A 16,209-nucleotide genomic window follows, 5' to 3' on the forward strand; every position below is an offset into this window, starting at 1 on the left:
TTTCAAAAGTGGCTGCACCGACTTGGATTCCCACCAGCAGTGTAAGAGGGTTCCCCTTTCTCCACATCCTCTCCAACACTTGTTGTTTCCTGTCTTGTTGATTTTGGCCATTCTTACTCATGTAAGGTGGTATCTCATTGTGGTTTTGATTTGTATTTCCCCATTGGCAAATACGGTTTTTTAAAATTTACCTTTGTATCTACCTTTCTTCTATATGGATTTGAAATACCATATGACTTTCAGCAGCAGGACTTTCTTTAGTTAATTTCTAATCAGTTTGATCTGCTAGCAGCAGATTCATTATTTATTTCACCTCCTTTTTATTTTATTTATTTATTTATTTATTTTAAAGATTTTATTTATTTATTTGACAGAGATCACAAGTAGGCAGAGAGGCAGGCAGAGAGAGAGAGAGGAGGAAGCAGGCTCGCTGCCGAGCAGAGAGCCCGATATGGGGCTCGATCCCAGGACCCTGGGATCATGACCTGAGCCGAAGGCAGAGGCTTTAACCCACTGAGCCACCCAGGCGCCCCTCACCTCCTTTTTAAAGGTTAGTTTTGTTGAGTATAGATTCTTGCTTGATGGTATTTTTTCTTTGAGCACTTCAAGTATGTTATCTCAGTGCCTTCTAATCTCCAGTCTCCAGAGTTTGTAGTGAGAAGTTCACTGGTAACTGTATTGCTCCCTTACATGTGAGAAGGTGTTTTGTCTTGCTGCTTTCAAGATTTTTCTCAATAGTTTGACTCTGATGTGTCTAGGTTTGACGATCTCTTTGTGTTTATCCAGTTTGGAGTTTATTGAGCATCTGGATCTTAGATGAATATTTTCCTAGTTTGGGAAATTTTCAGCTGTTACTTTTTCTGCTCTTTTTCTGAGAACTCCTTTTACTCCTATTCTGGGAATTTTGAAGACCTTAGTCTCTGAGGCTTTCCTCATTATCTTTTTCTTTTCTTCTTCTTTTTAATTGAAGTATACGTGACATTCCTCGCTTTCTTCTTTTTTCTTGCTGTTCTTCAAGTTGCTTGATACTCTTTAATTTTAAATCTGCTGGCTCTTGTAGTGAACATTTCATTTCAGTTATTAATTTTAACTACAGAATTTTTTACTCTTTTAAGATTCTGTATTTGATGAATCATTGTCTTAATGAGTTATTGTCATTCTTTCCTTTAATTGTTTAAATGTGATTTCCTTTAGTTCTTACCAGTTACTTAACAGACTGTCCCTCAAATTGGATTTGTCTGTTTTGTAAATACTTTTTTAATGTGTATGTGTGTTTTTTTTTTTTAAGTGTGTGTTTTTTACTTTTGTAAGGTTGGGAATCTCAGGATTTAATTTGCTTCTAATTAGAGGAGATTAATTGGAATGTGGACTTAAGTTGTAAGTGGCATTTATTTGATTATAGGTCCTAATTTGCTGTCTTACAAATGATAATATGGGTGAATTGGACCGCTGTTTATTTATGAAATAAGTAGATGCCCTTATGATAAATAGGCTAGTTAAGTGCATGTAGATTTGAATTTTTTAGCCATGCACAGTATTTGTTGGCCTATGTAAATCTTTTAGTTGTAGTTTCTATACTTCGAGATCTTTGTCAGATACATAATGTCAACTCATTAAATTTCTTTTAGCTTTATTGGAAGTTACTTGCTTTGTAGTACCAAAATGCCTTCAGAGTAGTTTAAGATAAGGAGATGCAGGTGTTCAGGAGTATAGCCCAAACACATAGGAAAAGTTCTGTTGCTAGGATGCTATTCTTTATGTGCATCTGTCTCTGTATGTCTGTTTCTGTATTTCTTGGTTTGCCTCAACGTTGTGTATTCTCTCATTTCTGTTCTGCGTATCTCTTCTGTTTTCCGTTCTTTTTATTTTTTTCCTCTTCTGTTTTCTTTTCTGTTTACCTTCATTCTCAGACTGTAAACAAAATGACGGTGGCTTTGCAAGCCACGTAATCAGTTAGAACTCAAATGCCAGTGCCCATGCCCGACCATATGACCGATGCAGCCTCTGCGTCTCCAAATTAGATTCCCAGGAGGGAAACTGTGGTTTGCCCATCCTGGTCCAAATAGATGTGACAGGGTACAATCACCTCGTTCTGTAGAATCTGAAGGTGAGGGCAGAATTTCAAAATAGGGTGTATGTGAACCAAGAGTGGCCTCAATAGTACAACTTTTGGATTGGGTTTGGTAGTAAACACCAAATATTTTGGTAACCTGATATTTTCTTTTGCTGAGGAAAGTCTGTTTAGAAAGCCATTTCTAAAAAGATTGATCACACCAGAATTCAACACTGTATAGAAGATAGATGCTTAACTGACTAAGCCACCCATGCGCCCTTCGGAGTTGATTCTTTTTTTTACTTCTTTTTTTTTTTTTAACGATTTTATTTATTTGACAGAGAAATAGCACAAGTAGGCAGAACACTCGGTAGAGACGGAGAGGGAGAAGCAGGCGCTTCACTGAGCGGGGAGCCTGATGTGGGGCTTGATCCTAGGACCCTGGGATCATGACCTGAGCCAAAGGCAGCTGCTTAGCTGACTGAGCCACACAGGCGCTCCTAATTCTTAACAAAAAGATTCTCATTAAGTGTTTCTGGAGCTTGTAACTCAAATGGTGAGAACTCAGTGTTTGTATTTTTAGGGGACCAATAAAAGAACACCCTTTCCCCATTCAAATTGAGCCACTGGAGAGAAGTAAAGGGAATCAGGCAACTAGAGACCCAAATATATATCATCTTATCACTGAGGAAAAGCTGTGTTGGAGATTGTTGCTTAGACATGTAGCAGCATAGGGCTTTTTGTTGTCTCTGTCCTCTAAGTTTAGATCTTGGAACTGCCCATCAAGGGAAGAATTGTGTCTGCAGAGCATGTCCCCAAGATCATTGCCTCATTCGTTATGTACCATTCATTTTTTTTTTTTTAAGATTTTTAAATTTTTTTTATTTGACAGAGCACATAAGTAGGCAGAGCGGCAAGCAGAGGGAGAGGGGGATGCAGGCTCCCCCTGAGCAGGGAGCCCGATGTGGGGCTTGATCCCAGGACCCTGGGATCATGACCTGAACTGACGGCAGCCGCTTAACTGACTAAGCCTCTCAGGTGCCCTTATACCATTCATTCTTTGCTTGGGTCCTAGCTTCTGAATGGCATACTATATGGTAAAGGTAATTTATCTCAGTTTATGTTCCACAACCTTCAGGAGGTCTGCCCTAAAGTTTGGCCATTTGTCTGAATGAGTCTGATGCCAGGGATTCTGAACAACAAAAGATTGACTGAGGGAGGACTCCATGATTAATGAATTAATTTAGCTGGTATCCCATTGGGAAAGTTTCTACTTATCTGGTTCTTATTTGTAGTTACTCGAGTAGAGATGCTTTGAGTTAGTTTCCAGGGCCCTTGGATTCCCTGTCTTTTGTGTTCTATTTTTAGTTTTGTTGGAGGCCTTGTGAGCTGCACATGGTATCTTTAAATGTGTCATTTTTTGTTTTCTAGCATCCCAGCTCATCAGTATGACCATATTGGTGTCTTAATGCATTCTCTATTCTTGCATGTTCCCTCTTGTTTTGGACCCATGAACCTAATGAAGTCATGTTTCTCTGGATTTTGTGAGAACCTCTCTGTTTGACATAGCTGCCTCTTCCATCCCTGTGTTTGGAAAATATTGGAACTGATTTCTGATCACAAGCTTGTAGGACCCCAAAATAGTTTTCTTTTGGTCTTTTAACTCCTAGTTGTTTCTTCTACAGTGAGTAGGGGACATCCTCAAGGTCCTATGGCTGTTGGTATTCTTAGTGCAGCTGCTCCTGCTTCATCAGTAAGTGGATTGTGTGGCTGTGTGGACCTCCCTAAGTGTGACCCTGAACTTTGAGTACCTCTCCTTAGACCAGCCATAGGCATGAAGATACTCCATTGCTGGTGATAGAATCTCAAACCCATTTAGGCATTTGAAGTGATTATTGACATCTGAATACAAGAGCTGTGTGGTGTCACTGACTACTTAGTCATTATCGGGGCTTCTTTACCTTCTCACACATGGTTGCAAAATATATGAAGTTGTGCCTTTTGAGCCAGATCATAAACTGCGTTACAGTGCCGGGTTTTCCTCACGGTTTTAACTGTTACTCTTAATATGCCTGGCTTGCTCTGATTAACAAACGGGTTACATTTTTAAGGGCCCACAAACTCAGCGTGCCCTGAATATATAACCATCCTTCCTGGATTACAGGTTCTTGGAATTTGTTTCAGGGGGTAATGGGTTGAGGACAAAATCCTTTGGGCAGGGGTATTGACCTGCCCTTATAAAATCTTTTTACAAGGAAGGTAGGTATATTGGTGGGAAGTCTGGATATGGCTATCCAGTCTTGTACCAAGTTTTAAGTACTCCAGGTAACTGACAGATTGGACCCTAATTCATCACTACATTGCCCTGGATGTGTGGGACCTATGCCACATGTTTCTTCTCTCTTCCATGGGTTTAGTTATTAGCTCAGTAGCTATGATATGACATTTCCTTTAAGGTACCGTCTTATTTTGAAATGCATCCCAATTTTAGAGATAATTAACTTCTCCCCCTTTTGAGAAAAAAATGGACAAATACATCGCTGTATAAATTTAAGGTGCGGAACATGATGGTTTGATTTACAAATAATGTGAAATGCTTATTACCCAAATAGATTTAGTTAATATTCATCATCCATATAGAGACTGTAAGCTTTTAAAATGTATTATGTTTTGGGATTGATGTAGTTTTAAGATTAGCACTAGAGATGAAAAGATTAAAGGGCTGCTTCACATTTGTAACTGAATAATTTTGTCACCGCTGCTGGTCTGTCATACATGTGTTGGGACATGAATTTACTGCAGAATCTTGCTGGTCTACTTCATGGCCAGATTCACTTGACTTTTGTACAGTCTACTGCTTTTCCTGTAATACACTTAATTTCAGGGATGGCATTGTCATCTTGGTCCAGATAATGCATTCAGATTTTTAAAATTAATCTTGCCCTTTTACTGCCCATGCTCATTTGTCAGCTTTCCCACGTGAATTTAATTCTGTTTAAATATATGTCTTTTGATGGTAATGCCCAAAAGCTTTTCACATAAATGTAGCTCTTTAAAGTCTGCTATTAAAGACTGCATTTTGCTAAGCCTATACCATTACCCTGGGAGCAGTTGAGGTTGAGACCTACTTCATCCTCTGCTAGCAGATGTGAGCTTTTCCATACGGTTTGTCCGGAATTTCCGGCTTGTAGACAGAGACAGAGTGTGGTGGCTGTCCACATGCATTACTGTATCATGAGGTGTGTTCTGTTGTTTTCAGTTTGTAAAGGCTTACCGGGGAGCTCCAGCTGCATGTCCAGGTCAGTAGGGGACCAACATCTGTAACTTTGATATCATGTGGAATCTGTTCCCAGGCTTCGCAGGACTTTAATTGGCATGGGAACACAGGCCATGGGATTTTACCTAACCTCTGTAATTTATTGGTTTCACTACATGTCGCTAAACCTCTGGCAGTCTTACTATTTTTTTTTTTTTTTAAGATTTTATTTATTTGACAGATCACAAGTAGGCAGAGAGGCAGGCAGACAGACAGACAGAGAGGGGGAAGCAGGCTCCCCACTGAGCAGAGAGCTTGATGCGGGGGCTCCATCCCAGGACCATGGGATCATGACCTGAGCCAAAGGCAGAGCTTTAACCCACTGAGCCACCCAGGCGCCCCAGGCAGTCTTACTTTAAAAGATTTTTATTTATTTATTGAGGGAGGGAGCAAGAGAGGATAATCAGGGGAAGGGGCAGAGGGAGAGGGAGAAGCAGGCTCCCCATGGCAGTCTTACTTTAATCAGACCCCTACCATTTATTAAGTTTAAGAGTAGACTCTCAAATCCAGTCAGTCTCCTGTCATATTAAAATTGGCCTCGTTAAATTGATATTTTGTTTATCCTTTTGTGGCTCCCTTAGTGTGAATTCTCACTTTCCCAAAGCCTAGTCCCTTAGGAGTGGTAGCTTTATTAGGCTAATTTAAGTCCCTTTGTCAGTAGTGGAATCCCATTGACCTTGATGGTCGGTCAGTCATCTTCAGATACACAGGCTGACCACTGTGACCTGGCAAAGTACCAAGATTGACCTTGAGAAAGTGACAGAATCAAGGGGCTAGGCCCCTTCCAATCCTTGGCCCTCTGTTCTTCACAGAATGTTCTTCATAGAATCAATTGGCCACTCTCCCTCCTACCAAGATCATATGTTACCTTGTTCTGAGAACCAAGTTCTGCTTTTTCCTGAGTTGGATACTTTAAATTAGTAGATGGCGCAGAGTTCATGGCTTCTTATTTTGAAGAACTACAGTTATTCACTGAAAAAGTGCCCTGACTTCACCCGGTTGATTTGAGTGTCCCCAGATCTCTAGATGTCTGTCAATTTCATTCTCTCTGGTGGTTCTTTCACCTTGGATGTTGCCCCTAAATTTCTCTTGGGGGTGTGTTATTCAGAACTTGAGGCATGGACCCTCACATCAATTTCCCAGTAAATTCTTCCAAAATTATCTTTGTGTTTTTATACTAAAAAGCATTGAATGAGAGACGTTTTAATTCTCTGTGAGGCTACATTAGGCTAGATTGTGTTTCCTAAGCTTTTTAAACTTGCCCACATGTACTACTAATAAACTGCTATCATCAGGAGTTAAGTGAGTGAATGAATCCAGGTTCTGGCAATCTGAAAGAGCGTTGTAAGCATATAACTTAAGAAAAAAGACATTATCTTCTTAAACCTCTGACTTCCAAATTTATTTGCTTATGTGCATTAAGGATTAGTGGTGAAAAGACAATTAACACCTGAAAAATCTGGATTAGTAATGTATGATAATTGTAATTTTTCAGCATTTTATTTAAAATTATAACTACAAAATGATATGAAAGGTAAAAGGCACAAATAACTTTGGCTAAGGATATTTCTGTTTTTGAATCTGAATTCAAAGTAAATTAGCTTTTTTGTTTTCTCTCCCCCCACCACTTTCAACTAGGGTTACACATCATTTTGGAATGACTGTATATCGTCTGGATTACGTGGCTGTATGTTAATTGAATTAGCGCTGAGAGGAAGGTTACAACTAGAGGCTTGTGGAATGAGACGGAAAAGTCTGTTAACAAGAAAGGTAAGAGGAGTGCTAATAAGTAACATATCCTTTTTAAAGAGTTTCCGCTGACTAAAAATGAAAGTTTCTACTAATACATTGAAAATTAAAGAGAAAGTTGATTTTAAAGTTAAGACTTTATTGGAAATTGTGTTTCCATGTCTTTTTTGCATTTTTGGTTTCTTGAATCTTTGCACATAATGATTAATGTGTAACTCGTTGTTAGACTCACTGGCCCCGTGTCTTGCATATTCAGAAAGACTCCATATCTCATTTGCTTGCTTCTGAAAGCCATACTTCGTAAAGACTTGATAGAACTTTGTTTTAAAACTCAAGGTTCTTACTTTGCAAGTTAACTATCCATAGGCTGTTGGGGTTTTTAGCAGAATATGAACACTTTTTAGATCTCTACCTTCTCTATTTTAAAGGTCTGTGTAAATAGTTAATTTTGGCTAGTTTTAAAATTTTAACTCCAGCCTTAACCTCAGGTATTCAAGACTGTTTCTCTTCTAGTCTGTCATTGTGTTTCTTGGGGCCCTGGTGTTTCAAAACTGATTTTTCCCTTTAATACAGCATCTTAATGAAATCTACAAAATTTTAGGTCAGAACTGAATATTTCTTTTTTTTTTTTTTTTAAAGATTTTATTTATTTATTTGACAGAGATCACAAGTAGGCAGAGAGGCAGGCAGAGAGAGAGAGAGGATATGGGGCTCTCTGCTCAGCAGGGAGCCTGCTCCCAGGTCCCTGGGATCATGACCTGAGCCGAAGGCAGAGGCTTTAACCCACTGAGCCACCCAGGTGCCCCAGAACTGAGTATTTCTTGATTGATATGCCATAATCCTACAGGAAAGAAAGCCACATTAATGGCTTTCTCGAAAGTTCTGTGCAGAGTAAACATCGTGTAGCAGAACATGTTCCTTATGCGATTTTGTCATTCAGAGTAGAGTAAATGAGTTGGTATGAAGTTGGTGTAACAATTTCCTTTTAGAGAACTAGATCATAAAGTGGAATACAATTTTTACTCCGTTTTACTCTGCAACCATAGATTTATGGAGGGGAAAAAAACTTCAACACTTTGTTGCAGTTATCACTGAAATATACATATAGGTTGTTACTAATTATAGTAATTATAAAAATTTTTGAATTAACGTTACCAAGCCCTGACTTAAAGTGAAAAGATTTTGATAATAGTTTTTTTGTGGGAACAAGAACCAGCTTTGTGTTGGTTATTGGCAAATTATTTGCTCTTTTGTTCTTTTATTTCTTTATATTTATTTAATGCTTACGTCTACCATATACTGTGCTCAATTCTGGGGATACTGTAGAGACCAAGAGACATGTTCCCTGCCTGCATGGGCTTTCTGTTTTAGTCTATTTGTGTGACCTTAACTAGGTTTGTTGACAAATCCTTTGGAAAAATACTCCAATATCATTTAATTTATTGACATAAAATAATTACTGCTTTCATTAGAATAATATATATATATATATATATATATGTAAAATCAAATTGTAAAAGCTTTATAACAAAAACTAGTTGTCTTCTATTCACTTTTCCCCACTCCTTAGTCCTCTTCCTGAGAGGCGGTCATTCTCAATCCTTGTATCCGTTTTGCAGGGTCCCCTTAACAAATTACAACAGACTTGATGGCTTAAAACAACTAATAAGTATAGTCTCACAGTTCTGGAGGCCAGCTCATGTTGTGTTCTCATAGACAGCTCTAAGGAAGATTCTGTTCCTTAATTCTGCTAGCTTCTAGTGGCTCCAGGATTTCCTTGGCTTTTGGCCGCATCTCTCTCTGCTCTGTCTTTACACTGCCTTCTCCTGTTGTCTCTCCTTTGTGTGTCTTTTATGAAGATGTTTTCATTGCATTGAGGGCCCCTTGATAATCTAGGATGATCTCATCTCTGTATCTAATTTTCTTCTTAAAGATTTATTTATTTATTTATTAGAAAGAAAGAGAATGCTTGGGCAGGGAGGGGCAGAGGGAGAGAGCAGACTGCCCGCCAAGCATGGAGCCTGACCCTGAGATCATGACCTGAGCCAAAATCAAGAGTCCAATGCCTGACTGAGCCATCTAGGTGCCCCATCATTTCCATATCTAATTTAACATAATCTCATTTATAAAAATGAACTGGGGATTAGGTTCTAGGGATTAAGACCTGAACACCTCTTGGGGACCACTGTTCAACTTGCTGTAGCTCTTAGTTATTTCTTTTGGCATTTACATCCATACTTCTAAGTGAGCTTATACTGCCATCTCTCATTTTTATTTATTTTATTTTTCTCTTTTTTCAAAAATTTTATTTATTTATTTGACAGCTCAACAGTAGTCAGAGAGGCAGGCAGAGACAGAGAGAGGGGGGAAGCAGATTCCCCACAGCAGAGAGCCTGACGTGGGGCTCAATCCCAGGACCCTGGGATCATGAACTGAGCCGAAGGCAGAGGCTTTAACCCACTGAGCCACCCAGGCATCCCATGCCATCTCTCATTTTTAAAGATTTTATTTTTATGTAAACTCTACAACCGAACTTGGGGCTTGAACTCACAACCCCAAGATCAAGAATCACATGCTCTGTCAACTGAGCCAGCCAGGTGCCCGCCATTTCTTGATAAATCACTTTGAAATGCTGTTTACTTTCTGTTAGAAAAGATGAGGGAAAAAAAAAGTTAAACATTTTGGCTCTCTTAATACCACTTACCTCCACCCACAGCGTTCCTGATAGATTTACATCATAATTTTTTGCAAAACCATAAAGGTCGTTTTATATTGCTACAGTTATATTAAAACCCTGCAGAGTTTGGTTATATCCTATTGATATTTTTTTCATTTTTTAATTTTATTCATTCATTTATTTCTTTATTAGATTTTATTTATTTGACACAGGGAGAGATCACAAGTAGGCAGAGAGGCAGGCAGAGAGGCAGGTGGAGAGAGAGAGAGGGGGAAGCAGGCTCCCCACTGAACAGAGAGCCCGATGTGGGGCTCGATCCCAGGACCCTGAGATCATGACCTGAGCTGAAGGCAGAAGCTTAACCCACTGAGCCAACCAGGAGCCCCCTTCTTTTCATTTTTTACAAAAGAATTTATTTATTTATTTGTCAGCACACAAGCAGGGGAAGCAGTAGGCAGAGAGAGAGAAGCAGGCTCCCTGCCTTGGGGCTCAGTCCCAGGACCCCAGGGTCATGACCTGAGCTGAATTCAGACGCTTAACCAACTGAGCCACTCAGGCGCCCCTCTTTTTTTTTCCCTAGAGTTTTAATAATTTTCTTTTTAAAAAATATTTTCTCTGTACCTTTTTCTCTTAAATGCTCCCTCAGAGAAAAACTAGCATTATTAATTTTCAAATGTTCAGATACATTAGGTAACTCCATTAGAATTTGCTTTGTGCTTCAGTCTGGACTGGTTATGGTTTGGTTCTGTTGGGACTTCTGGTTTCTTTTTACTGCTTTAAACCTCCTGTTTCTGGATCTAATATTTTTTTTCTATCCTTGTGGGAAGAAAATGTTTTGAGACTTCACATGCCTGAAAATTTCTTTACCGTACTTCATTTTTATTTGACAGTTTGGAAATAGAATATTAGATTTAAATTATTTTTTCACAGAGTTTTGAAGTCATTTCCCCATTGTCCTCTAGTATACAGAGTTGCTGTTAAAGTCTGGTGCCCTGTTGATTTTTATTCTTTGTGCGATACCTGTTGTCCTGTCTGGAAGGATTTCTGATCTTCTCTTTATCCCTGTGTTTTGATATTATACAATATGCCTTGATGTGGGTCTTTTAAAATTTATTATTCTGTGCTCACTTTGGCAGCACATACATTAAAATTTGTTACGCATGGGTTCTTTCAATCTAGAAATGTTCAGTTTTGGTTTTATAAAGTTTTCGTCTATTTCTTACATCTTTGCTCCATTTTCTAGAACTTGAAGTTTGATGTGCACCTCTCACCTAGTCTTTTTTCTTGTTCTTACTTTCCTACCTTTATTAAGTTACAAGTGGTCTTCCTTACCTTTTTTTTTTAACCCTCTTTTCAGGTTTTTTTTAATGTGGTTCTAATGTTTTTGATTTCCAGGAGCTTTTTCTTGTGTTTTGTTTTTGTTTTATCACGACCTCCTGTTTCATGGATGTAACATCTTCTTTTAAATCTCTAAGACTATTATGGCTCTTTTGAAAATTTCTTTTATCTGTTTCTTCAAGTTCTTACTTGCTGTCTTTTGGTTTCTTTGATGTTGAAGGTTTTCTTTCAGTATCTTGTCATTCTTGGTTAACTGTTCATATTTTAAGATGAGGCTCTCATCTAAGGTGCAGTGTGGTAAATAGAAATTAAAGTGTGGGCAGAGCATACTTACCAGTGTGCCACAGATTGCTGAATTTTGTTAAGGGGTTTAGTACTGTTCTAAGGCAGTGAGGAGTTTTAAGCAGAAACTGAGATAACATGGTAAGACTTAACCTTTTAAAAAGATCAGTGAGGAGGATAGGTTGAAAGTAGTTTGGGAAAACTAGTTAGGAATCTTAGTCCAGGTGAAAGATTACTAGATTGAGTGGAATAACTGCAGAGGTGATGGAGAAGAGTAGTCCCATCTGTAAGAGACTGAGGGGACAGGATTTCTTGAGAAAAAAGATCTCCCCCCCAGACCAGATTATTGTGACCTGATAAAAGACAGTCTCCGAGGGTAGGCATGGGGTGGGTGTTGAGGCCAGATGGCAGTAAATTTAAGGAGTAAGTGGGAGGTCAGAAGTGGTGTTGTGACCACATTATATGAACAAACAACTTTTTTCTGTGAATGTCCTCCTTTTGGGGCGCCTGGGTGGTTCAGTCGTTAAGTGTTTGCCTTCAGCTAAGGTCATGATGCCGGGGCCCTGGGATTGAGCCCCGCATCGGACTCTCTGCTTGGCGGGAAGCCTGCTTCTCCCTCTCCCACTCCCCTTGCTTGTGTTTCCTCTCTCATTGTCTCTCTCCCTCTATCAAATAAATAAGTAAATCTTTAAAAAAAACAAAAACAAAAACAAAACCTCCTTTTTTCTTACTCTCTGACCCCTTCCTAAAAGCATGGTCCAGAGTAGTACTATCCAATAGAACTTTCGTGATGACGAAATGTTCTGTATTTGCCAACATGCTAGCCACTAGCCATGTGTCTGTGAGCCAGACACTTGAAATGTGGCTAGTGAGATTGAGACATGTTGTAAATAAAAACACACTGGATTTTTGAAAACTTAACCGTGAAAAAAGAAGATTGTAAAACACCTCAATTTAAAAAAATTTATTACATGTTAATATTTTGACTATAGTGGGTTAAGTAAAATATATTAAAATCAATTTCACCTGTTCGTTTTCCTTTTTTAATATAACTACAAAAATTTAAAAAGCTTTGTGGCATGCATTTATTATTCTGGTTATATTTCTTTTGGGCCATGCTGTCTCAGAAAAAGACATACCGTTGTATATATTTTAGTCTTTCAGAAGATTGAGCAGAAAGGTAAAGGACACATGTTGAAGACAAGTTTAAGGGAGAACTGCATTTAAAAAAAATATTTTAAAATTGTATGACATTTTAATAGCTAACAAAGTAATAGATTAAAATTCGGTATTACAGGGGTACCTGAGTGGCTCAGTGGGTTAGAGCCTCTGCTTTCGACTCAGGTCATGATCCCAGGGTCCTGGGATCGAGCCCCGCATCGGGCTCTCTGCTTAGCAGGGAACCTGCTTCCTCCTCTCCCTCCTGCCTGCCTCTCTGACTACTTGTGATCTCTGTCTATCAAATTGAAAAAAAAAAAAAAAATTCGGTATTACAGAATTTTAACTAGAAATTTGTTGCTTAGCCAAGAACTCAGTGAAGTCTGCAGTAAGCTAATACTTGGCTAAAGCAGTATATAGCATTTTCTTTATCTTTTTCTTTTTCTTCCTCTTCTTCTTCTTCTTTTTTTTAAAAGATTTTATTTATTTGACAGAGAGCACAAGCAGGGCAAACAGCAGGCAGAGGGGGAGGCAGGCTCCATGGTGAGCAAGGAGCCTCGTAGTGGGGCTGGATCCCAGGACCCTGGGATCATGACCTGACCCGAAGGCAGACCTTTAACTGACTGAGCCACCCAGTCACCCCTATAGCATTTTCTTCCCTCATTTCCCGGCTTTGTATTTTTCCACTTTTAGATGGATTCTGTATCCATCTTAGCTTTAAAAAGTTTTGTAGCATTAAAAAATTTTGGTACCAAGCTTGTTGGTATTTTCAAGGTTTCTGCTAGTTGCCACTATTTTGAAAAAAATTTCATCCCCAGATTGTATTTTGTATTTAAATCTTTATCTTTCATTGTGGCATAAGCTCTGATGAGCCAAGTCGTACTTAATTTTTAATTTTAATTGGTTAGCCAGTTGTTTCATTAACATCTGTTGAAAAATTATTTCTCCACTGCCGTAAAATGCTACCTTTATCATATGCTGAATTGAATATATAACTGTATGTGATTGAGTTTGTTTCTGTAACTAATAAATGTTTAAAAAGTGAATTTCTTGATCAAATAGCCCAAGGTTTAGCAATGAAAAGAATTAACAGTGAGTAAAAACTGTTCTAGCCTTTTGCTTTATTAATTCTTGCACAGTAACTTTATTTTCATTCATGATTGTGGCTAATCTGGTTAAGTTTAAATGTTGGATTTCTTTTTTTTTTAAATGTTGGATTTCTTAATAGAGAATTAATTTAAAATTAGAACCTTGACACTGTGTGTACACATTGGGGACTTTAAGTATAATGAACTATTTGTGTAGTTGTTTAAGTTTTTCATTTAAAGGGATGGTAGGAAGAAAGAATTAGTGGATCATTTCCTTCTTATTGCTTACATTTTAGGTGATCTGTAAGTCAGACGCTCCAACGGGGGATGTTCTTCTTGATGAAGCTCTAAAGCATGTTAAGGAGACGCAGCCTCCAGAAACGGTTCAGAACTGGATTGAATTACTTAGTGGTAAGCTTTTGTGTATAAACTAAAAGGTGAATTCTGTTTAAAAGACTTCTGTAAAAGCTGAAAATTCTTTCGAGAGGAAGTTACACAAAATGGCCAAAAGCTTGTTTAGTTATTTAGGCAGACTTGAAAGTTATTAGTCACTGAATGGGGAAAATAGTTTTAAAAATTCCATTCCCTCTTAACAAGACGGAGCAGATAGATGGTTCAGTGAAACATAATATTCTTCCTTAGAGCTTCAACCATTCTTTATCAAAATTACCTCATGCTGCCTTACACGGGGTACACTTGAGTTTAGCTGCAATAACAGACAACCCCCAAACCTCTGGCTTTAAACAGCAGATGACTTTTCACTCGTGTTCTAAGTAGTCACCGGCCACTTCGTTCTTGCTCTGGCAGCCAACCAGGCAGAGAATGCTGCCACCGTCTAGAGCACTGTCTGTCGCTATCATAAGGGGAAGATGAGTATAGCCAGTTGTTCAGGCTCCTAAGTTTTTGTTCAGAAAGGACATGTGGTTCCAGTTTCATTGGTCAGAGCAAGTCGGGTCGCCTCCCCTCACTTGAAGGAGAAAGGAGAGTGCAGCCGTAGGAGGGAGAACCTGAAATACTTGGTTGACAGCACTGGTGACCACATTTACATTTATTTGTGTATTTGTCTAATCCAGACAGAGAACTTTGAGTATAGGACCTAAGTGTAGAGTGTAGGACGAAGGTTCTCTTGCTCTTCCTCTTTACTAAATACGTAAAACATTGCTTCTACTTACATGTATTAGTTCACGTTCAGACATGCTGCTCTTTTAAAAACTTTTAAAAGCTTTTAAAACTTTTAAAAGCATTTGGATGTTGTTAGATTAGTAATTAAATGCCATTTTTTCCTCACAGTTTTTAACTTAACAGTTTCTAAAAATCATTCTGTTATCCTCTCAGTAAAAGAGTTTGAGTTTTGCATCTTTGTTTAAAAATATACACACTCCATTCTTAGCTAACAGAGCAACAGTAGCACCTTATACTTAGGGCAGTGTTCATTCTTTTTGTTACTGATAGAAAACAAACTTATTCACAAGGTAGTTTTGATGAATTTTGCAATTTTTCTCTTGTGGCCATCCCTCTTGTAAATCTTCTAATAAAGGTTCTTTTTACTTCACTGAGTAAAAGAAACTTTAACCAGCCCTTTTTCCCCTTGGTGCTATGTTCAGTTATAATTTCTTCTGCAGGAATCTTTTAAAATTACGTTGCCCATTTGATCAGGGTTGGTTTGGTTTGAACTAGATTCTTGCTTAGCACCTACCAGTACTACATGTCACATTGCCCAGCATGTTGTCAACCTTCTTTGTGTTAGTCTTCCACCTAATGCCTGTTGGTGACACATGGCCATTTAACAGAGACTCACTAAGGACTTTAATGTTAAGTCCATATGTTAAATATTAACAAATATTTTTTCAGATAAAAATAGAAGTGCTAACAATTTCTTACTGTACGCTGATGAATCATTTTGTACTTTCTCTGGAGATCACCTAAGCAATATTTGGGTCTTACTCATGTTGGCCCATTACCACTTCTGGTAGTAATTGGTATTTGTAGTTAAGTTCTCAACTAGTTAAAAGCAGGATTTTTCAAAGTTGTAGTTAATTTTTTTTGGCAGGTAGGTCAGAGTGTTTTTCTTTATGGAATGTAGTTGAGTCTTAGGTTAATGTTATCGATACCAACTTTGGTACCACTTAGCACTATGGAGATGTTTTCACACTCCTCTGTCCATTAACGATCTCTTTATACAAGCTTACATCATACGTGCTGATGGCACATTGGGATTTGGTTTACTAATTCGTCTTAGACAACCAGATTTCCTTTGACTGTTTATATATGTGTCATGCAGCTTACGAGTTTATAAAACAAGATCTTTATCAAAAATTATCTCATGCTACATTATACTGCATAGGCTACATTAAGCTATGGAAACAAGCCACCCCAAAGCCTCAGAAGCCTTAGGACTTCTCACTTATGCTGTGAGTCTGTCATAGGCCACTTCGTTCTCAGTAAATGACTCTGAGTGTCCATTTGGACTGGGAATTCAGAGTGTCTGTTTGAATTAGGAATTTGGGTAAATTGTGAGGCTAATTGCTTAGAACAGTTTTTTATTTTT

At 38.3% G+C, this 16,209-nt stretch overlaps 1 protein-coding gene across 1 annotated transcript in view; it reads left to right on the top strand.

The window, feature by feature from the left end:
* Positions 1 to 16,209, top strand: part of LOC116862529 (Golgi phosphoprotein 3) — a 59,707-nt gene that overhangs the window by 35,611 nt on the left and 7,887 nt on the right. Inside the window, exons 2-3 of the mRNA XM_032849856.1 lie at positions 7,008 to 7,139; positions 13,958 to 14,072. Coding sequence (XP_032705747.1) covers positions 7,008 to 7,139; positions 13,958 to 14,072 — 247 coding nt within the window. The remainder of the gene's footprint in view (positions 1 to 7,007; positions 7,140 to 13,957; positions 14,073 to 16,209) is intronic.

Source organism: Lontra canadensis, unplaced genomic scaffold, assembly GCF_010015895.1.
Source record: "Lontra canadensis isolate GAN:19392208 unplaced genomic scaffold, GSC_riverotter_1.0 scaffold253, whole genome shotgun sequence".
NCBI classification, from domain to species: Eukaryota; Metazoa; Chordata; class Mammalia; order Carnivora; family Mustelidae; genus Lontra; species Lontra canadensis.